The following is a 24,514-nucleotide window of genomic DNA, read 5'->3' on the forward strand; positions in this document are numbered from 1 at the left end:
TGCACCTTAATGGGGAGGGTGCAGCTGTGCTGGGGGAGAAAATGGCTAGAAGGTTGGATGAGTGTTTAAATTAGGGATTGGGGAGGAGGGTATTCATTTTATAGGTGGGGAAAATAGTGCAGATAGTGACCTGGGCACAAATAAAGAAATTGGGGGTGGGGTTAGAACAGTCAATAAAGTAAGAAGGAATAGAGGTACAGAGAGATACATAAAATGCATACACTAATGCCAGAAGCCTCACCAACAAAATGGAGGAATTATAATTAATTTTGTTGGAAAATAATTATGACATGGTAGGGATATCTGAGACGTGGCTGGACGAGAGCCATGACTGGGCAGTTAATTTACAGGGCTATAGTCTGTTCAGAAATGACCGTACAAACAAGCGAGGGGGAGGGGGGGGGTGTTTATATGTAAAATCATCTTTAAAACCTGTCTTGCGGGAGGATATATGTGAATCTAATGAAAATGTAGAGTCCCTGTGGGTGGAGATAAGGGGAGGGGGAAAAATAATAAATTACTGATAGGGATTTGTTATAAAAGTCTCCAAAAATAATGGAAGTAGAGGAGAATATCCTCGTAAAGCAAATATATGAAGCAGCGACTCAAGGAGAAGTCATTATTATGGGAGACTTCAACTACCCTGAAATACATTGGGGGACAGAAACATGTAGTTCAAGCAAAGGTAATAGGTTTTTGACAACTATGAGGGACAATTACCTTTCACAACTGGTTCAGGACCCAACATGAAGGGGGGCACTGCTAGACCTAATATTAACCAATAGGCCAGACCGCATATCAAATATACGAGTTGGGGGTCACTTGGGTAATAGTGATCACAAAATAATACGTTTTCATGTAACCTTTAATAAGATGTGTAGTAGAGGGGTTACAAGGACACTAAACTTCAGGAAGGCAAATTTCCAACGGTTGAGAGATGATCTTAGTGCAATAAACTGGGACGATATCCTGAGACATAAAGCTACACAAAGCAAATGGGAGACATTTATTAACATCCTGAATAGGACCTGTGCACAATATATACCCTAAGGGAATAAACATGCTAGGAATAGGAGGAAACCACTATGGCTAAATAGAGCTGTAAGGGGCGCAATAAGTGACAAAAAGAAAGCATTTAGAGAACTAAAGCAAGTAGGTAGTGATGAGGCATTAAATAAATATAGAAAATTAAATAAATTATGTAAAAAACAAATCAAGGCAGCAAAGATGGATGCAGAGAGAATCATTGCCAGAGAAAGTAAAAATAACCCCAAAATATTCTGTAACTACATAAATAGTAAAAAACTAAAAAATGATAGTGTTGGCCCCCTTAAAAATAGTCTGGGTGAAATGGTGGATGAGGAAAAAGCCAATATGCTAAATTATTTTTTTTCAACCGTATTTACACAAGAAAATCGCATGACAGAAAACGTGATTAGTGATAACAAAAATTCTCCAGTAAATGTCACTTGCTTAACCCAGCAGGAAGTACGGCGGCGTGTAAAAATCACTAAAGTTGACAAATCCCTGGGCCCGGATGGGATACACCCGCGAGTACTGCAGGAATTAAGTAATGTCATAGATAGACCATTATTTTTAATCTTTAAAGATTCCATAATAACAGGGTCTGTACCACAGGACTGGCGTATAGCAAATGTGTTGCAAATATTCAAAAAGGGGACAAAAACTGAACTTGGAAATTCTAGGCCAGTAAGCTGAACCTCTACTGTGGGTAAAATCCTGGAGGGTTTCCTAAGAGATGCTATACTAGAGTATATGAAGAAGAATAACCTCATGACCCAATATCAACATGGGTTTACGAGGGACCGTTCCTGTCAGACTAATCTGATCAGTTTTTAGGAGGAGCCAAGTTCGGGACTGGACCAAGGAAATGCAGTGGATGTTGTGTATATGGACTTTTCAAAAGCTTTTGATACGGTTCCACACAAAAGGTTGATACATAAAATGAGAACAATGGGGATAGGGGAAAATATATGTATGTGGGTTAAGAATTGGCTCAGTGATAGGAAACAAAGGGTGGTTATTAATGGAGAACACTCAGACTGGGTCTCAGTTAACAGTGGGGTACCACAGGGGTCAGTATTGGGCCCCCTTCTTTTTAACATATTTATTAATGACCTTGTAGGGGGAATACATAGTAATATTTCAATATTTGCAGATGACACTAAACTCTGCAGGGTAATCAATACAGAGGAGGACAATTTTATATTACAGGAGGATCTATGTAAACTAGAAGCTTGGGCTGATAAATGACAAATGAGCTTTAATGGGGATAAATGTAAGGTAATGCACTTGGACAGAGGAAATAAAATGTATAATTATATGCTTAATTGTAAAACACTGGGCAAAACTGTAACTGAAAAAGACCTGGGTGTATTGGTGGACGACAAGCTCACGTTTAGTGGCCAGTGTCAGGCAGCTGCTGCAAAGGCAAATAAAATAATGGGATGCATTAAAAGAGGCATAGATGACGAGAACATAATTTTACCTCTATACAAGTCATTAGTGCGACCACACGTAGAATACTGTGTACAGTTCTGGTTTCCGGTGTATAAGAAAGACATAGCTGAACTAGAGCGGGTGCAGAGAAGAGCGACCAAGGTTATTAGAGGACTGGGGGGTCTGCAATACCAAGACAGGTGATTACACTTGGGGTTATTTACTGTGGAAAAAAGAAGGCTTAGGGGTGATCTTATTACTATGTACAAGTATATGAGGGGACAATACAAAGACCTTTCTACTGATCTTTTTACTCTGAGGCCTGAGACGGGGACAAGGGGGCATCTTCTACGTCTGGAGGAAAGAAGGTTTAATCATAATCACAGACGGGGATTCTTTACTGTAAGAGCAGTGAGACTATGGAACTCTCTGCCGCATGATGTTGTAATGAGTGATTCACTGTTAAAATTTAAGAAGGGCATGGATGCCTTTCTTGAAAAGTATAATATTACAGGTAAATACTAGATTCCTTGATAGGGCGTTGATCCAGGGAACTAATCTGATTGTCGTATGGAGTCGGGAAGGAATTTTTTTCCCCAATGTGGAGCTTAGTGTTTGCCACATGGGTTTTTTTGCCTTCCTCTGGATCAACATGTTAGGCTATGGGTTGAACTAGATGGACTTAGTCTTCCTTCGACCTTAAAAACTATGTTACTATGTTATTTAATAGTGCAGTTCTCAGTCTGAATGTCCGTGAGACATAAAAATAAATAAAAATAAAATATTGCAGCATGCACTACTTTCATCAGTGTTTTAGATGAGACTCATCCATTCAAGTCTATGGGTGCGAGAAAAAAAAAAATCGTATCTCACACAGACTGGCATCTGATTTATACAGACAGATTTCTATTATAAACCTAGGAAACTGTATGTGATCATGTACATGTTTTAATGTAGTTGCATGAAAGGGGATTGCACACAGATAGCACATGGATGAAAATCTAAAGAAAATTAGAAAAAAAATCGTCCAAGTTTAGTGGATGAAACTCAGAATATTCTTCACACGCTCGTCTGCAGGCACCCTTTATGTCCTCTTAATTCCAGTAAGTACCGTAACTGAAATTGAGGTTTAGAGACCAAATACAGAACTCTGAATTTGGTAAACTAGAGCCTGCAATTCAAGTGCATGTTGTTTGCTTCAGACCTGCCCCATGTACTGAAAAAAAAAAATGACACCACTCCAGAGCGCTGTGTGCGCGCGTGTATGTAGCAGAACAGTGTGTGTGTGCGCGCACGTGTATGTAGCAGAACAGTGTGTGTGTGCGCGCACGTGTATGTAGCAGAACAGTGTGTGTGTGCGCGCGCGTGTATGTAGCAGAACAGTGTGTGTGTGCGCGCGCGTGTATGTAGCAGAACAGTGTGTGTGTGCGCGCGCGTGTATGTAGCAGAACAGTGTGTGTGTGCGCGCGCGTGTATGTAGCAGAACAGTGTGTGTGTGCGCGCGTGTATGTAGCAGAACAGTGTGTGTGTGTGAAAGTGTATGTAGCAGAACAGTGTGTGTGTGCGCGCGCGCGCGCGTGTATGTAGCAGAACAGTGTGTGTGTGCGCGCGCGTGTGTATGTAGCAGAACAGTGTGTGTGTGTGTGTGTGTGTGTGTGTGTGTGTGTGTGTGTGTGTGTGTGTGTGTGTGTGTGTGTGTGTGTGTGTGTGTGTGTGTGTGTGTGTAGCAGATCTGTGCGTGTATATATACAGCAGAGATGAATGTGCTTGCAGCACTGTCGTGCATGTGTGCACGCTGTAGAGGGTATATAAATGTGCAAGCTGTAAAGCTATATCTGTATAATTCACGTGCAGCAGACAAAACAATAAAAGATAGATTACCTCCCTTTTATGCACTAGTGCACTAAAATTAGTGCTATTCACCCCTCTCCACTTTACACCGCCTGGAAAGTTCTAATTAGTAGAAAAAGTATGGTACATATGCTCAAATACTTTCCTCAGACTGTTGTGACTGCTAGATGCAGAAAGATAATTTTTTCCTTTTTATATTGTCTTAAAATTACAGCGAGTCAGTGGAGCTAGTTGCAAATGGCGATTGGACATTAAATTCCTGTCACTACTTCCAAATGCATTGGTGGCTATTTTATTTGCCATGTGGAGCCCTGAATGAGGTGTCACCCATCAAAGCAAGATATCTAACCATGGATAGCCAGCTTTGCTTTATACCCGCATAAAGCTTCGCACCTTGATTCGCTGTCTAGTAGAATAGTTACTGAAAATACAATTGTTAAACTTACAGAAAACTGAAGATGGAGCTTACCTGCTCAATGACATAGAAGGAGAACTCTAAGCGCTGCCTCTGGAGCATGGGGATTAGATGCCTGAAGAAGATCGGCAGGTGTTCATGGCGATTTCGGAATGGAATAAGGATTGCCACCTGTAATCATTCAAGAGGTAGAAGAGCAAGAAGATTATCCACTGACTTACATAAAGTATGTGACGTATAATTCGGAGTTACTTGCTGGTACTGTAACTGAAAATGAAGAGGAATGTGTCGGGCTTTTGTCCTTGGGGTGTCACAAGGCACAAACCTCTACGGATGACGTTATCTGACATGCCTTGGTGAACCTTGTGACTGAAACCTGAAACCATAGTTTGCTTGTTATACACAAGACCACTGAATTGGTCTATACGCAAGTGCCAGCTTCTAGTATCGTTTACCCGCCTTTAAGGCAGACAACAAAAAGCAGCCACTTTATAGTAAGGAGACCTTGCTGTAATTCTTTGTCTTGTTTCCTCACCAAGCTCCTCTCTGAGGCAGGGGTTCCCCATGGTGGGAAGGCCAATAATCCCTATTCTAATAGCAGGAGCCTTACTTCGATACCACAGCCGGCAAACTCAGCATTAGTATGTGACAGTATGTCATGTGTGTGCCTTCAGGAGGACTCCTCGCACTTCCGTGTACATACCCAGTCTGCACAGGCTGAAATACGCAATGACCTGGATGACTGAAGGCAACAAGTACAATTTTTGAAGTGGATTACTGACATACAGCCATGGGCCAACAAAGGCTAAATAGGTAGTTGAAATATAGGTTTCCCATACATACAGCCCAATTTTACTTTTTACACACCTTTACCTTGCAAAGAGCCTATGTATATTTCCACCTTTGCTCAGAGTGTGGAGTAAACTTGGGCACCTTTTATCTTCTACACCCATGCCAGAAGATTAATGGTAATTTGGGGCAAATGACTGTATATTTCAAGCCACCATGTGGCCATCAGTCCCTGACAATCGGGTAACGCATCTACGATTCTTACACCCTAAAAACATTTCTTCTAACTGAACAGATATTCATAGGTGAGGTCCTGTGCCAGGCTAAAAGGACTACGGGCAAGTACTGGAACCAACTCCTCAACTCATCCGATATTCACACAATTTCGTCTCCATGCTCCTGAAGTTTTCATTTCTACTGTTGAGTAAATGGTCAGTATTGCTTGCCCACATGGGACTACTTCAGGTCTGTAGACAATGCATCGTCCTTCTAATCTTTCTTTACAATATTCTGCCTATAGTCATTAAATGCAATTATCCACATGTTCATTCAGTCTTCAACCCTCATCTGACTTCATTATAAACAATGAAAGACAAAAATCCCACAGACCGAGGTCATAGGGATTCAAACAGTGCAATTGCTACGTCACCATTTATTAAAAAATATTCTTTATTGAACATATATTAAAATATACACAATAGTAATAAAAAGCAATATGGCCTCAGGGGGCGTGATGAAGCAGGGTGAAACGCCAGTGGGGGCTTGGGACAGCACTAGGTAAGCCTTTCTCTTGCAGGTTTGCATGTATAATCTCTTTACACTTGTTTTCCATATATATATTTCTGCTCTGAATATGTTCAGCATTCTATGGTTATTCGCATTGTATACACAGTCCATGGTTCCACTTCAACTTCCCCCTTTATTTTGGTGGTGAGACCATACTGTGTTGTACTGGGACATTGGTCTGTATTTTGGGACATCTGATTTATGGATAAGCTATCTCCATGTATAGATATATTTTTCACTAACTTGATTAATACTTGTTTCAGTATACAAGGGGGTGCCATGGCATTCATTGTGATTCTAGACTATATCCTGGGGGAATATACCCTATGCACTTTGGAATTATTTCACATATGATTAGACCATAATATCGACAGCCGCTCCCGCATCTGTTTGGTAGAACTATTTATTGCTTATACTTGCATGACATTTGGATGTTACTAATTCTCTACCAAATGGCTCTTTACTTTGTGCATTCTCTGAGGCAATCTTGCGTTTTATATTAAAACATACATGATTGTAATATGTTCAATAACGAATATTTTTTTTTAAAAAAAATAGTGGTATAGCAATTGCACCGTTTGAATCCCTATGACCTCTGTCTGTGGGATTTCTGTTTTTCATAGTTAAGTGGGTGCATCCCAGAATTTTGATATAGGTTGGTTTAAGGAGTGTTGTAAACGTATTCATTATAAACATGCAAGCTCTGACCGGCTGACCATGAATGTTTAACTCAATGTGGAGAATTTAGCCCTTTTCAAATCTGCATTTTTCCCATTGAAATGAGACACCATAGTGGACCATTTTAAAAGTTAATGGGGTCTGAGTGGCACAGATATTGTGGCTTCTGTTACAAACTGAAGAAGCAATACAGAAGTGAACAGGCTCTTATTTCTTATATCCAACATGCTCCATTCTTCCATTCCTCAATAGAAGACATGTAGGGACTGACATAGGCATTAGATTGCCGTCTTTTCTGCCATAATCAGGCTCCAGCAGACTGAGGTTTATTGGATTCCTAACACTTGTGACCAGATGTATTTTCTGGTGGACAGATTTATTGGACTACTGCCGCTCCTTTAGTTGCACATTGTGTTCCTCTGATGCTTTACTGTATGGAGGGTAATTTATCTAGACTTTTGGAATTTGCATGCAGTATTTCTCAGATTAGTTGGGTAAAGATAAAATTGCAACTGAATTGAAGGCAAATAATGGATACAATGGTTTTATCAGAACATAAAATATGTCTTTTACCATCATATAAAGAAAACAATAATTCAGGGATTATTAATACGGAATTTTGGCTCAGAGGACCCAGATTACCAATCACACTTTGCTCAGGAAATGACCAGTTTTTACTACAGCCAAAACCACAAAGTAATATTTATTAAACATCAGCGGTAAAAAGCCACAAAATACAGACGTGCTTTATAAATAATTCATTTTATGACCGGGATTGTGACATCAAAAATCAGATTAATGCAAAGACGGATCAAATACTTATACTAAGACCTTCCCTGGATTATTAGAGGGGAATATGACAGATAAACGGTAAATTGTGTAAAGGCAATTTGTTCTCATAAAATGTGCAGTACGGCTGCGAGCAGCAACAACAGCGCTAAGTCCAGATATCTGTATGGTAACAGCTGATGGGAGCCGCTCTCATCTGGCCTGGTCCCATATTACGCACCGAGCCGTGGGTAAGGCCTCAGCCGTGAGTTGCACATCCATTTCCTCGTGCAACCTTGTATAAAAGCCAAGAGGGATATTAACGGATTTTCTACAAGCTCAGCATGCTTTCCGTCACCAAGTATAAGCTCAGTAAGAATGAAGCTGCAGTAAAATCTTGAGTGCCTCATTGTAATTACCATGCTCATTGGAAACATTTTCGGATTACATAATGACCACCATTTTCATCATTATGCTTGCTATGCAGTACATTTTACAGGACACAATTACACCTCTGCTTATGAATGGAGACTGCAGCTGGTGGGTGACGGATGCATAACGGTGAGCACACACTGGTAGGACTAATGGTATGCCACCATATGGGTCTACGCTCCAGGAGACTGAAAAAACATGTCCGTCTCCGTTTTACGGACTTTACATCAGCCCAATACATGGTTGTGAGGCTGAAGAAACCATCCACTACTGTTCAGTCGGCCATGGGAGACCAGGTACTGCGACCTCAGCGCTTTCAATGGATTCAATGGGGAACTGGCTCCGACCAACAGAGATCTAATGTGGACAGCAAAAGGGCAAACAAGAAATCAGCATGCCACTAAACCTCTGCTGCCAATGGGGGCTTCTCTATTAATACACAGTATGGGGGATCCCAGCAAATCTAATTTAACCCCTTAACACCATCAGCCATAATAGTAGGACACGAGAACTATGCAGTTTTCTGCGAGTTGCCGTACCATTACAGCACAGGAGCTGTGCCATCACTTGGGGGTGACAGTTTTATTATATAGCAACCACAGTACCTAAGTGGTTTGAAATAGTGAGGGGGTACCCTGCACCCACCCAATGGGGTACTGATAAGTTGCTAAGGCAAACCGTTCATCCAACAATTGCCCCAGACTTTGGCATGTATGGAAAATCTTTTAGGTTATGGCCATGTGCTGGCAGTGACACTGGGCATGATGACAGCCATCATACACAGCAACGCCGGTTTGTATAACTGGCAGTCCTTAAAAAGAGTTTTCCAGTTTCAGGAAACCGCTATCCCTCAACTGCAATTTTTATGTTTTAAACAAACTGTACTTTACTCACCCTCCTCGGGTCCAGCACTGAGTCTCTGCCGCTGCTCCTGGTGACTGTTATTGTCTGCAGCGCTGACACTATTGCAACCAAATGGGTGAGCTCAGCGGTTACTGAGCACGTCATGTCATCAACTCCAGTAGAGCCACTGAGCTCCGTTACTGGCCGCAACGTGCCGTCAGCTCTGCACACAATGGCACTCCCCGGGAGGAGCAGCAGGGACTAAGCGTTACACCTGGTGAGGGACAGTAAAGTTAGTTTGCTTTTGTTGTTTGTTAAAAAAAAATAAAAAATGCAGCAGAGATTGGGGTTTACTGAAACCAAAAACCTCTTTTAAAGACCTTTTTTGCATTATGTTTTCTTAGTCAAGTATACAGTGCAAAATTCTATTTTTGTGGAGTCTAGATCTACAAAAAAATAAAAAAAATAAATAAAAAAAGAAGAGGTCTTAATACCAAAACTATACTATGCAAGTAAAGGAGTTGTCCAAACGTTCCTCCAAAATCACACCACACACGTTCAAATTGGGTTTGGTATTGCAGCTCTGCCCCTGAACCTCAACGGGGCACAGTACCAACACCAGATGGAGCCAGTGAATAGGTGCGGGCTTGTTTTTTGGAAGTAGGCAGCCATATTTTTGTAACTCGGGAACAGAAGAGAATAATTCGAACATCACAATGAGGGGCGGTAAGTAACTAAAGGATTTCTTACTCCATACAGCTCCATGAACATCTGAGCTTTGTGAATTCCCCGTGTTAACAGTGAATTATAAACTCTCCATTTCGCACATGTTGGGCCAATATACGGATACTCGTGTGTGTGTGTGTGTAATATATATATATATATGGGGCAATTTCTCCACTTCATAAAAGCAGAATTTTCAGCAAGTGTCTTAGTGCAAAAGATAATGGGTTATTTATTAAATTTTATGCAAGGGAAAAACAGCTGTATTGGCCACAGCAATCAATCAGGAACCTATCGGTAATCTGTAACCGGCGCTAGGAAAATAAGACTTGTCTGATCAGAACCTCCACTAGGTGTATATAAAAGCCTTCTGTGCAGAAGATCACCTGTACTTTGCCCTTGATTATAACGTACTGCGTCACTCCTGCCTTATATTATCCAGATTTTGCACAAGTTTATTCTATCAGCTGAAAATGAGCAGCGTGCGACTACGCACACAGCAATAAACTGCGCTGCCAAACGTGAAGCTCTCTTTCTATTCCGCACTGCTGTCATAAGTGAAGCGATTCCCACTTATAACCCATGTGTAGGTGGGCAATCTGACAGCACATACTTAATGGCTCACATCGCACTGTAATTTGCTCATATGCCGTTTGTGTAGTTGCCAACTGGTATAATTTCTTTTGGCTGCGGAGCGGATATTGGGGAGTGATGAGCAGTCAGTTACAGAGCCGCCATCTTTCCACGTCATCTCACCTTCCAGCGAGGAGTGCAGTCTGTAGGTTTCCAATGCCCTCCTGGCCCAATATTCATGGCAGAGAATTGCTGGTGAATTTCTTCTAACGTGATCTCACTCATATTGATGTCCGTGGGGCCACCTGCAGTGAAGAACAATTGCAATGAGTAGTTGAGATTTCACAACGTTTTTGCCCGTCTTCATTTTATAGCATGGGTTTGTGCTCTTGATAAGGAGTTTACCTTAGGTGAGGCAAATAAAAGCCTATGCTTGTAAATTAGTCATTTTATTAGAAACTAATATTTTTATGAGCTGCTTTATAATAAGAGAGGGAAGCTACAGGGCACTGAAATTTGCAGCAGCCATCATTATAGCCACCAGAAGACAGCCGTCACAACGGACGGAAACTGGGCATGTAACTCACACCTCTACCTCACAACCTAGCGCTGCTCAATTAGGACATCCCTCCAATATGTAACTCACACCTCTACCTCACAACCTAGCGCTGCTCAATTAGGACATCCCTCCAATATGTAACTCACACCTCCACCTCACAACATGGCGCCGCTCAATTAGGACATCCCTCCAATATGTAACTCACACCTCCACCTCACAACCTAGCGCTGCTCAATTAGGACATCCCTCCAATATGTAACGCACACCTCTACCTCACAACCTAGCGCTGCTCAATTAGGACATCCCTCCAATATGCAACTCACACCTCCACCTCACAACATGGCGCCGCTCAATTAGGACATCCCTCCAATATGTAACTCACACCTCCACCTCACAACCTAGCGCTGCTCAATTAGGACATCCCTCCAATATGTAACGCACACCTCTACCTCACAACCTAGCGCTGCTCAATTAGGACATCCCTCCAATATGTAACTCACACCTCCACCTCACAACATGGCGCCGCTCAATTAGGACATCCCTCCAATATGTAACTCACACCTCCACCTCACAACCTAGCGCTGCTCAATTAGGACATCCCTCCAATATGTAACTCACACCTCCACCTCACAACATGGCGCCGCTCAATTAGGACATCCCTCCAATATGTAACTCACACCTCTACCTCACAACCTAGCGCTGCTCAATTAGGACATCCCTCCAATATGTAACTCACACCTCCACCTCACAACATGGCGCCGCTCAATTAGGACATCCCTCCAATATGTAACTCACACCTCTACCTCACAACCTAGCGCTGCTCAATTAGGACATCCCTCCAATATGCAACTCACACCTCCACCTCACAACATGGCGCCGCTCAATTAGGACATCCCTCCAATATGTAACTCACACCTCCACCTCACAACCTAGCGCTGCTCAATTAGGACATCCCTCCAATATGTAACTCACACCTCCACCTCACAACCTAGCGCTGCTCAATTAGGACATCCCTCCAATATGTAACGCACACCTCTACCTCACAACCTAGCGCTGCTCAATTAGGACATCCCTCCAATATGTAACTCACACCTCCACCTCACAACCTAGCGCTGCTCAATTAGGACATCCCTCCAATATGTAACTCACACCTCTACCTCACAACCTAGCGCTGCTCAATTAGGACATCCCTCCAATATGCAACTCACACCTCCACCTCACAACATGGCGCCGCTCAATTAGGACATCCCTCCAATATGTAACTCACACCTCCACCTCACAACCTAGCGCTGCTCAATTAGGACATCCCTCCAATATGTAACTCACACCTCCACCTCACAACCTAGCGCTGCTCAATTAGGACATCCCTCCAATATGTAACGCACACCTCTACCTCACAACCTAGCGCTGCTCAATTAGGACATCCCTCCAATATGTAACTCACACCTCCACCTCACAACATGGCGCCGCTCAATTAGGACATCCCTCCAATATGTAACTCACACCTCCACCTCACAACCTAGCGCTGCTCAATTAGGACATCCCTCCAATATGTAACTCACACCTCCACCTCACAACATGGCGCCGCTCAATTAGGACATCCCTCCAATATGTAACTCACACCTCTACCTCACAACCTAGCGCTGCTCAATTAGGACATCCCTCCAATATGTAACTCACACCTCCACCTCACAACATGGCGCCGCTCAATTAGGACATCCCTCCAATATGTAACTCACACCTCCACCTCACAACCTAGCACTGCTCAATTAGGACATCCCTCCAATATGTAACTCACACCTCCACCTCACAACCTAGCGCTGCTCAATTAGGACATCCCTCCAATATGTAACTCACACCTCTACCTCACAACCTAGCGCTGCTCAATTAGGACATCCCTCCAATATGTAACTCACACCTCCACCTCACAACCTAGCGCTGCTCAATTAGGACATCCCTCCAATATGTAACTCACACCTCCACCCTCACAACCTAGCGCTGCTCAATTAGGACATCCCTCCAATATGTAACTCACACCTCCACCTCACAACCTAGCGCTGCTCAATTAGGACATCCCTCCAATATGTAACTCACACCTCCACCTCACAACCTAGCGCTGCTCAATTAGGACATCCCTCCTATATGTAACTCACACCTCCACCTCACAACCTAGCGCTGCTCAATTAGGACATCCCTCCAATATGTAACTCACACCTCCACCCTCACAACCTAGCGCTGCTCAATTAGGACATCCCTCCAATATGTAACTCACACCTCCACCTCACAACATGGCGCCGCTCAATTAGGACATCCCTCCTATATGTAACTCACACCTCCACCTCACAACCTAGCGCTGCTCAATTAGGACATCCCTCCAATATGTAACTCACACCTCTACCTCACAACCTAGCGCTGCTCAATTAGGACATCCCTCCAATATGTAACTCACACCTCCACCTCACAACATGGCGCCGCTCAATTAGGACATCCCTCCTATATGTAACTCACACCTCCACCTCACAACCTAGCACTGCTCAATTAGGACATCCCTCCAATATGTAACTCACACCTCCACCCTCACAACCTAGCGCTGCTCAATTAGGACATCCCTCCAATATGTAACTCACACCTCCACCTCACAACATGGCGCCGCTCAATTAGGACATCCCTCCTATATGTAACTCACACCTCCACCTCACAACCTAGCGCTGCTCAATTAGGACATCCCTCCAATATGTAACTCACACCTCCACCCTCACAACCTAGCGCTGCTCAATTAGGACATCCCTCCAATATGTAACTCACACCTCCACCTCACAACATGGCGCCGCTCAATTAGGACATCCCTCCTATATGTAACTCACACCTCCACCTCACAACCTAGCGCTGCTCAATTAGGACATCCCTCCAATATGTAACTCACACCTCCACCCTCACAACCTAGCGCTGCTCAATTAGGACATCCCTCCAATATGTAACTCACATCTCCACCTCACAACCTAGCGCTGCTCAATTAGGACATCCCTCCAATATGTAACTCACACCTCCACCTCACAACCTAGCGCTGCTCAATTAGGACATCCCTCCAATATGTAACTCACACGTCCACCTCACAACCTAGCGCTGCTCAATTAGGACATCCCTCCAATATGTAACTCACACCTCCACCCTCACAACCTAGCGCTGCTCAATTAGGACATCCCTCCAATATGTAACTCACACCTCTACCTCACAACCTAGCGCTGCTCAATTAGGACATCCCTCCAATATGTAACTCACACCTCCACCCTCACAACCTAGCGCTGCTCAATTAGGACATCCCTCCAATATGTAACTCACACCTCTACCTCACAACCTAGCGCTGCTCAATTAGGACATCCCTCCAATATGAAAATGGAGAAATGATGGAAATAGATTGCATATGCAATTACTCCCAGCACTCATCAGTTTAATGAAGGTCCCATGAGGCACTGACAATTTCATTGCGCCGTACATTGCGTCATGGCCATGAATTGATATTGCAGGTTTTCAAATGTGAGAGCGTGCAGCGCCATTCATACTCTGTAGCTGTGCCACTTCAGTCAGCTTACCACTTTGGGGGTGGGGGATGTCGCGGAGTCTCATCCCCATTGTTCTGATATGGAGGACCGATCTGAAGATTAGGTTACTAACATTAAAATCTTGGAAAACCCTTTTAATCTATAGTTTTGGCATAAAGCACAAAATAAAATGCTCATGGCCTTGTCTAAATCTGGTGCATTGTGCTATTAGTGTGTAAGTGATTCATTTTCCCAGGCTCCATTGTCTTCTATAGGAACATTAAGGCCTGTAAGAGACATCCTCTTTAAGAGCCGTTTCTAAAGTAATTTTAGTGTTACTAGCATGAAAGAAAAATTCCTTGCATTGAAAAGAGGGATTGAGCATGGGTCCTTGCAGTATTCAGCTTACAGGGTGGAAGTGCACATTGCTATCCATTTTGAACTCTAGGTGGCACCATACTATGTAAGTAATTGTAAGCACTCTTCAGTGATTTGGGGGTGGAGGTGGGGGTTATTACAATGTAAAAGGAAAAGGTTCAATATGTTCTCATCTATACAATGAAAATGACATTTGACGGTGGGACCACCCCTATGACTATGTAAGTTTGCTTCTATCAGGAAGTAGGGAGTATATTTTGCAGTGGAAAAAAGAACAATTATATGAGAATAACTGCTTCTTACTGCAAGAATCCCAGACCTTGGACCTGAAACAGGTGTTGGGTCAATATGGAGTTGTGCGTACATATATATGCTACTCTCACCAGGGCAGAAGACTTTAGAATAACTGCAGTAACTGACGATGCGGCCTGTATCATGGTACACTGCTCAAAAAAATAAAGGGAACACTTAAACAACAGAATATAACTCCAAGTCAATAACACTTCTGTGAAATCAAACTGTCCACTTAGGAAGCAACACTGATTGACAATCAATTTCACATGCTGTTGTGCAAATGGAATAGACAATAGATGGAAATTATTGAAAATTATCAAGACACCCTCAATAAAGGAGTGGTTCTGCAGGTGGGGACCACAGACCACATCTCAGTACCAATGCTTTCTGGCTGATGTTTTGGTCACTTTTGAATGTTGGTTGTGCTTTCACACTCGTGGTAGCATGAGACAGACTCTACAACCCACAGAAGTTGCTCAGGTAGTGCAGCTCATCCAGGATAGCACATCAATGTGAGCTGTGGCAAGAAAGTTTGCTGTGTCTGTCAGTGTAGTGTCCGGAGGCTGGAGGCGCTTCCAGGAAACAGGCCAGTACACCAGGAGACGTGGAGGGGGCCGTAGGAGGGCAACAACCCAGCAGCAGGACCGTTACCTCCGCCTTTGTGCAAGGAGGAACAGGAGGAGCACTGCCAGAGCCCTGCAAAATGACCTCCAGCAGGCCACAAATGTGCATGTGTCTGCACAAATGGTTAGAAACAGACTCCATGAGGGTGGAAGGAGGGCCCGACGTCCACAGATGGGGGTTTTGCTCACAGCCCAACACCGTGCAGGACACTTGGCATTTGCCACAGAACACCAGGATTGGCAAAGTCGCCACTGGCGCCCTGTGCTCTTCACAGATGAAAGCAGGTTCACACTGAGCACATGTGACAGACGTGACAGAGTCTGGAGACGCCGTGGAGAGCGATCTGCTGCCTGCAACATCCTTCAGCATGACCGGTTTGGCAGTGGGTCAGTAATGGTGTGGGGTGGCATTTCTTTGGAGGGCCGCACAGCCCTCCATGTGCTCGCCGGAGGTAGCCTGACTGCCGTTAGGTACCGAGATGAGATCCTCAGACCCCTTGTGAGACCATATGCTGGTGCGGTTGGCCCTGGGTTCCTCCTAATGCAGGTCAATGCCAGACCTCATGTGGCTGGAGTGTGTCAGCAGTTCCTGCAAGATGAAGGCATTGAAGCTATGGACTGGCCCGCCTGTTCCCCAGACCTGAATATGATTGAGCACATCTGGGACATCATGTCTCGCTCCATCCACCGTTAAATTGCACCACAGACTGTCCAGGAGTTGGTGGATGCTTTAGTCCAGGTCTGGGAGGAGATCATCCGCAATCTCATCAGGAGCATGCCCAGGCGTTGTAGGGAGGTCATACAGGCACGTGGAGGCCACACACAATACTGAGCCTCATTTTGACTTGTTTTAAGGACATTACGTCAAAGTTGGATCAGAATGTATTGTGTGTTTTTCCACTTTAATTTTGGGGGTGACTCCAAATCCAGGCCTCTATTGGTTAATAAATTTGATTTCCATTGATTATTTTTGTGTGATTTTGTTGTCAGCACATTCAACTTTGTACAGAACCAAGTATTCAATGAGAATATTTGATTCGTTCAGATCTAGGATGTGTTATTTGCGTGTTCCCTTTATTTTTTTGAGCAGTGTATATAGCCAAGTACTTAAACCTTTTTTCACATTTTAAAAGTTTTTTTTAAAAGACTTGAAAAATAATTTCAAAGATTTTTCTGGAACCTCAGTAGCAGCTCACCAACCAGCACATCCAAAGGCCTGACAAAAATGTTCAACTGGAGGTCAGCAGCGGTTGTATACCTAGGTTTGGCAGCAGCCACACTGTAAGTACCCTGCATCTGCTGCAGAACCTCTTCTTCAGTTACTGGCATAGCAGAATGCACTTCTTAGAAAAGTGATCTGAGCTGTCTGCAGGAAGACATGAGCGGCACCTGGATAGCACAACGGATCTTTGTATAATGGTCATGGTGTGACATCAGTGTGTGAGGTGAATGCAACTAATTACAGCCATGTCGATGAAACGCTTACAATGACAAGTGTTATACGTGTATTTAGCAGCTCTATGGAAAGGCTTTACTTTGATAACTACATGTATTTATCACTTAATGCTCCTTTAAGAACAGAAGGACTTACAACAAAATAACACAAAATTCCGGATCCAGATTCCGGTGAGTCGTTTTGCCTAAGATTAGGGCAGGGGTGGGCAGAATACCGTACGCTGTAGTAGCCAGCCAGATGAATCTAGCAGCCGGTTTGTCTATTTTCCGGGCAGACCGCTTCATTTTCATGCAGCTCTCCTGACTCGTTTCATTGTCTGTGCTAATCTTATAAAATATTATTCAGCATTTTCCGCAGACTCCAGGCAGAAGGACGTTTAATGACTTCTACAGATGGACATGAAAAGTTCAATATTTCAGCCAGATGCAGCCATCAGGCCTAGGATTACACTGGGACACAAAGCTCAAACGGATGAGTGTAAGAGCTCACCACATCACGTGCTGAAAAATCACCTTTGTGGTGACTCGGATTCTTCCCTTTTCTTGTAGAAAATAAATGGGGAGCTTTAGAGGGGCTTCCTCATTTCATACTTTGGTGGTCTGCTGACTACAATAATCTCTGGCACAGCCTGGTTTGCTGGGAGAGCCCAGGGATTAGTGGACCAAAGGCAGGAATAGTCCAGGGAATAGACACGTTGCAGGATTAGTCCTGCCTCATTAGGCTATGGCAAGCAATAAACGTACATTTATGTTATTGTGTCAATATTCGTATTACACATAAAATTTGGCATCAGAAAAAAGGAATAATGATTGATAGCAGAAGTTGGGGACAGGAGGGAGGTCTGACAGGTTCCCTTTAAAGTCTTACTGAAGTTTTTGAAAAATAATAACATTTTGCAATTTGTAGAGTTAAAATGCACAAAGCCAAACCTTAGCATTGTAATACATACGCATAAAAGGCAGCTTCTCGGGGCACGGGAGGTGTGGAGAGATCGTAAAGTTTTCTGGCAGGTACATGGTAGACTGTGCAGTGAAGTCTGTAGAGTTTGTCCCATCTGGATAATCTGTGGAGGAAAAAAACAAAAACACAGATCCAAACCTGAGAAAACTGCAGAATACTTTTGACCAACAATGTGAAAATGTCCCAGTGTCTGTAAAAATGAAGTAACGTAAAAAAAATATAGAAAAGTGATACCAAGCAGCCAGACATTATACACCTACAGCAAATTGTGATGGACTTCAGGATATCCCCACACTGAACGACCCTCTGATGATTAAACATATCTGATCGATTTGCCCTGATGACAGTCCTAAAGTGTGTCGCAGTGGTTAACTGCCTTTTCATTAAGAACACATGCACGCTCAGCAAAACCACTGTGCATGTGTATGGAGAAGCTACCTAGCCACTTTACTGGTTATTTCTCACTAGTGGGGAGATTTCTTATCTATATGCCTCAGGTGAATGACCCTACACAACTAAATGCAAACCATTAATTGTCAGGGAAGTTTAAAGGGAGTCTGTCACCTCATAACGCACATAAAATTTTTTACACGGTTATATAAAGGACTTAGCTCCTATAAAAGTTATACCAGCAATATACTTAAGCATTTTACTGCCTGGAAAATTACTTATTTCATATGCAAATGAGGAAGCTTCTGTGCACCCAAGGCCTGGGAAGGGCTCAGTGCACAGTTATGCCCCCTTCATTCACATTTTGAGCACTGTTTCTGACCCGGACAGAACTCAATTGTCCACCTAAACTCAATCCACGACACACAGACAGTGAATGAGTCCAGCGGCGCTCACACTGTCAGAGCAGGGGCACACACACTGTAGGTGCCAGTACACACTCAACCCTAGATCCTTCCTGCTTCCACCAGGTCCATGGGGGTCATATCTTACCATCTCAAAATATGTATCCTAATTCTACCTAGGAGTTACCCACTACTTCTCCCAAATGTTAGAAAACTTAGCCTTGTTTTCTGCTTCTTCTCCCCTTCCTCCGCTTTTCTTTTACTTTCCTTAAATATAAAATTTGTCATGGTCCTTGTCTTAAGATTATATCATTTGACCAGATTAGGTTCCCTTAGACTAGATGTTTAGTGTCTCTTAAAAAAAAAAAAAAAAAAAAAGTAAAAAATATATGCCATAACGGGGGTTGGTCAACACAAATTACTGTTGAAATTAGGCTCCGGCACTCGGGAGCACCCGTAGCATGGCCGAATAGTTCAGCACCTCGTCCCACCTACTTTATTTTTTACGCTTTCTGTTCTTCTCTGGCTAATGAGGCAAGACTGTAAAGTCAGAGCTGTCAATCATGGAAGAGGGCGGCGGAGGTATGTGGAATACAAGCAGGCTGGAAGGTTCACTGAACTGCTAGGCCACTCCAACAGGGCATCAAACAACTGTACTTAGCATTACCATTTTTAGCTGACAGATTCCCTTTAAGTAGCTTCATCTATGGACCTCACAATAAGACACGGTGCCTGACTGATATTACTACACTGCAGGCCAAGACACACTAAAAAGCTCAGGCTGCATTGCCATTGCTGAGTGGGAATAATGGCTAAGAGACTTACTGAACCTACAAATACTGACAAAGGATCAGACAGCAAACCTATCAATAAGGGATTGCTAAAACGTAAGAAGCAATTCCCATCTTATAAAGGGATAGCATATGGCTAGAGTATGCCATCAGCATATAACCCGTGGTGGTCCAACCAATAGATTCATCAATAATCCAGACAATGAAGGGTACACAGCACAGATTTACAGTGTTGTATTCAATGATTTCCACTGCATCGTGCAACTACCCAGGTCAATGTGTGGCCCTGCTAACGCTCCCCGGTCAGCCAGGTGTCTAGGTGTGTGCTGTTTGGAGGACAGTACAAAAAAAAATCAGTTTTAAATCAGCACTCCGACCCCATTATTCTTAGGTCAGTGGGGGCCAGATTCCGACCGATCACAATGTGCTGGATTACCCTAGTAATGCGCCACTAAAAGATGGGAAAACCCGATAATAAAAAGGTTATCACTTATGGTTAATTCACTTTGAAATGTAGAGAATTATCCTAGAACTTCTACTGTTTTGAAGCATGCACATAGAGATGTCCACAGTGGAGTCCACAGGCTGGCCCCCAGTATTCCAACTACTGGGCTACAGCATTATAAAAGCAGCAGTGTGAGCATGCTTCACAGGGAATGCTCACTAAACCCATTACTAGCAGCTCCATGCTCAAGCACGTCCAAGAAAACAGAGAAATAATTGTAGAGATTGGCCAGCAGAATGCTGCCACGTGAACTATTCACAGTACATGGAAAAAGTTACTGTTAGATCTATATCTATGACACAGGTGCACATACTCTTTAAAACCACCATGATTCAATGTTATTACACTGTAAACCAAGACAAAGTCCAAAGGGCAAAGGCTTTTTTTTCCCCTTTGTAAACCCTTTATCAACGATTGATATTAAATTTATTTTTTATCAAAATATCATTAAACCTGAGACAATTGACAAGCTATAAAATATCACACACACGCATGCAGCCAATAGAGGACAATAAACTCAAAGTTCATTTGGCACTGCCAAAATATGCAGCTATCTGGCATATGAGGTGAGGAGCACCATGGAAAATTCCTCATCATTAAACAAAGCTCCAGTGAAAAATTAGATATTCATATTTTGATGGCATTGAAAGGGGTCCCCCACCTATTCCCTAATTTACATGTTCCTAACAAATTAAAGCTGCACTCTACAGTATGTAAACATTCAACATATGAAATTGGAATTGCATTTCTGCTGTAGAAAAGAAGTTACAAAACGAAGGTACTTCGTACATGAATTGGCCAATTCATGTGTGCCCAACAGCCAGCGACAAGGCGTACCCCCTTTTTTGGCACCCTAACCAGGAAGAGGCATCATGTATTTCATATATTCAATGTTTACATACCATATCGTTTCAGAATGCAGCTTTAATTTGTTAGTTACATATAGAGTGTCTCTCTTAGCTGGCACCTGTTCACATTTGCCTGTTTGGAAGGGACAGTCTTAATATTCGTACTACTTTGTATGTTCAGCATACCCACTGAGGATAAAAGCAGGGTCTATCCTTTAAACCTGGAGCTTCTTCCAACAACACCCAAACTTCTATCCAACATTGCTCTACTTCTTGAATCAACTCCAGTAAAAATACTAACATGATTTGGAGTCTATTTTTAGGGAATTTTATTACAAACCATAAAAACAATGGCTCCAAATTTGGGCTTCACTTTAAACCACTATGCAATGCAGCGTAAATGTACAGTGTTGGCAACCACGGATCTGTCAGCTAAATACTGTACTCTAGGTAAGAGTAACCCATTACAAGGCCAGGTGTGTACTCCTAGAAGTCTGGTACTTGCAGCCGTTCCTGCCGCTCCCCTGTGGTCACACAAATACAGGAGCCATGCTCACGTCTTAACCTGTTGAGTTGAAGTTTAGTGTGTTTTCAGCCCACCTTCAGCCTGACACTGGAATTTATAGGGCTACCTTGAGATAATGCCTGTACGACTAGCAATAGCCTGTACAAATAAGATTATTCATACACCTCATACAGCTGAAAGGGGACGGCCAGGATTTAAAAAAAAGAAATTAAAAAAAGCGAGAATATCTTATGATTTACCCTAATCACTCCTCTGTTCTAGGGCCGTGGCTCTGGATGTCCAGCTGATTCAGCAGCGACAGTGACACTTCTATAATTCTACTGCTGCAGCCAATCACTGTCTTCAGCAGCCACCTGCCATACAAGCAAACTCTCCACTAAAACCAATGATTGGCTCCAGTGGTCATGTGAATGAGGACCATCAGCGAGGAATACCTGAGCGGCGGTGCTAGAGTGGCAGGTAATTTATTGGAAAATAAATGGTTGACCCAGTTTCAGTGGTCAGATGTGATACTGCACCCGGAGGCTGAGCTTCTACAATAGAACAAGTAGACATGAAGAGGGCCATATTTATAGTGCCACCCTGAATGGGTTAAAGGGTTGCTCAGATATGACAGATGGCGTTGGGCCATACAGAAAGGTAAAAGGTAAAGAAGTCTATTAAATATAACTAGTGACCTAGTTTTCACACCAGTGTCTCCTTCAGTGATATGGTTGTATCCCTAGGACCAAGTTTTAGTAACGCCAACACCAGTGCACAATACTACCAGTGTCCCACCTGCGGGGGTCCATGGGCCAGTGGTTGGGCAACACCTTTCTTTCTAGGAGCACACCAGGGCAGCTCCCCATACAGAAAACAAGAGGTGTTCTTAACAGGGGTATTTTAAATGACAGTTTAAGCCTCAGTTGTGATGGGGAATGGAGCTGGCTTAGCCATTAATAGTCCCGTCTCAATCACGGGAGTAAAAGGAGAGAGTGTCTGGGACCTTGGATCGAGCTGCGAACTACACATGGAGAAAAACCTGGCCTTATAGAAGTATATTAGCAGGTTATTTAACTTGCCACATAAAGTACATTTACATTCACTTTTTTTTTTTTAAAGGGGGCTGAAAATTCTCTTTAATAAATTTTTAATACACAACTCTCCGTGTGGCTGTGAACCTCGATTTAAAGTTCTCACTGTTAGAGTATATTGGGAATTAGGAGAACCTGCTTAAGAGATCCCTGTGGATAATATGGAGAAGACCAATCAGATCATCAGGAATAGCGTTAAAGTTACAACACTTTTCTTACTAAGAGCTCGTTAGGTTACTAATCTACGGGCTTCATCATACAAACTCTTCAACACTGCAATTACAATATCAAGAAACAAAATTTATGACATTATGGAGATCAAAGGATGGAAAGATATGTTAATGATATGCAAATGATGAAAGATATCGAGTATGAGAACCACAAGCAGAACTACACGCACTTACACGCCTTAGCTCCTACCAGTCAGGTCATTCATGGTTGTCTGAGGAATGTTCTCCCACGCTGAGCGCACTTGGACAAATCATCAAGATGCCATGGCAGAAGATTCCTCAGATAACCATTAACGTCATTAACAGCAGCAATGTGTGTAAGTGCAGGGATTTTGTTGCCTATCATTATGTCTATCCATTATGTGATTTTCATAATGCCATGACTTTTCCTTCTTGTGGCAGCAATTTCACTGTTGAGGAGTGTTATATGAGGGCATTTTAGCAATTTAATTTTATTGCCAAAAAATAATTCAAGCAAAAGCGATAACGTTTCAGGGTATGTGCGCACGATCAGTATTTTGTGCAGAAATTTCTGCACCTCTTGGCAGGAAAAACGCTGCGGAAATTCCGCAAGTTTTTACCATGCGTTTTTGCCAATGCATTACATAGGAAAAACGCAGGCAAAAACACACAAAGAATGGACATGCTGCATATTTAACCACTTCGCAACCCTGGGATTTTCCGTTTTTTTGCATTTTCGTTTTTTGCTCCCCTTGTTCCCAGAGCCATAGCGTTTTTATTTTTTGGTCAATATGGCCATGTGAGGGCTTATTTTTTGCGGGACGAGTTGTACTTTTGAACGACATTACTGGTTTTACCATATCGTGTACGGGAAAAAAATTCCAAGTGCGGTGAAATTGCAAAAAAAAGTGCAATACCACAGATTTTTTTTTTTTTTTTTTTTTTTTTTTTTTAGCACGTTCACTGAATGCTAAAACTGACCTGCCATTATTATTCTCCAGGTCATTACGAGTTTGTGGACACCAAACATGAACAGGTTCTTTTTTATTTAAGTGGTGAAAAAAAATCCAAAGTTTGCTAAAAAAATAAATAAATAAATAAAAAAAATGGCGCCATTTTCCAAGACCTGTAGCGTCTCCATTTTTCGGGTTCTGGGGCTGGGTGAGGGCTTATTTTTTGCGTGCCAAGCTGAAGTTTTTATTGATACCATTTTGGGGTAGATCCGATGTTTTGATCGCCCGTTATTGCATTTTATTACAATGTTGCGGCGACCAAAAAACGTAATTCTGGCGTTTAGAATTTTTTTTCTCGTCACGCCGTTTACCGGATTAATTTTTTTTTTATATTGATAGATCGAGCGATTCTGAAAGCGGCAATACCAAATATGTGTATGTGGGGGTTTTTTTATTATTATTTTATTTTGAATGGGGCGAAAGAGGGGTGATTTAAACTTTTATATATTTTTAAAAACATTTTTTTTCACTTTTTGCTTGCTTCTATAGTCTCCATAGGAGACTAGAAGCAGCACTTGTCTGATCGCCTCTGCTACATACAGATGATCAGCAGATCACCTCTATGTAGCAGAAATGCTCCTGTGCTAGGAGTGCCGACCACTAGGTGGCGCTCATAGCGATCAGCTCATGACAACCACTGGGGTCT

General features: G+C 42.8%; 1 protein-coding gene across 1 annotated transcript in view; it reads right to left on the bottom strand.

Moving 5' to 3' along the window:
• The window catches only part of B4GALT6 (beta-1,4-galactosyltransferase 6), a 94,854-nt gene that overhangs the window by 15,406 nt on the left and 54,934 nt on the right, over positions 1–24,514 (bottom strand). The window contains exons 3-5 of the mRNA XM_073679204.1: positions 18,117–18,230; positions 10,502–10,623; positions 4,781–4,897 (exon numbers count right to left, since the gene is read on the bottom strand). Of these exons, the coding sequence (XP_073535305.1) occupies positions 4,781–4,897; positions 10,502–10,623; positions 18,117–18,230 (353 nt within the window). The remainder of the gene's footprint in view (positions 1–4,780; positions 4,898–10,501; positions 10,624–18,116; positions 18,231–24,514) is intronic.

This window comes from Phyllobates terribilis, unplaced genomic scaffold, assembly GCF_046119375.1.
Source record: "Phyllobates terribilis strain yellow unplaced genomic scaffold, ASM4611937v1 Scaffold_4__5_contigs__length_816908805, whole genome shotgun sequence".
Classification (NCBI taxonomy): domain Eukaryota; kingdom Metazoa; phylum Chordata; class Amphibia; order Anura; family Dendrobatidae; genus Phyllobates; species Phyllobates terribilis.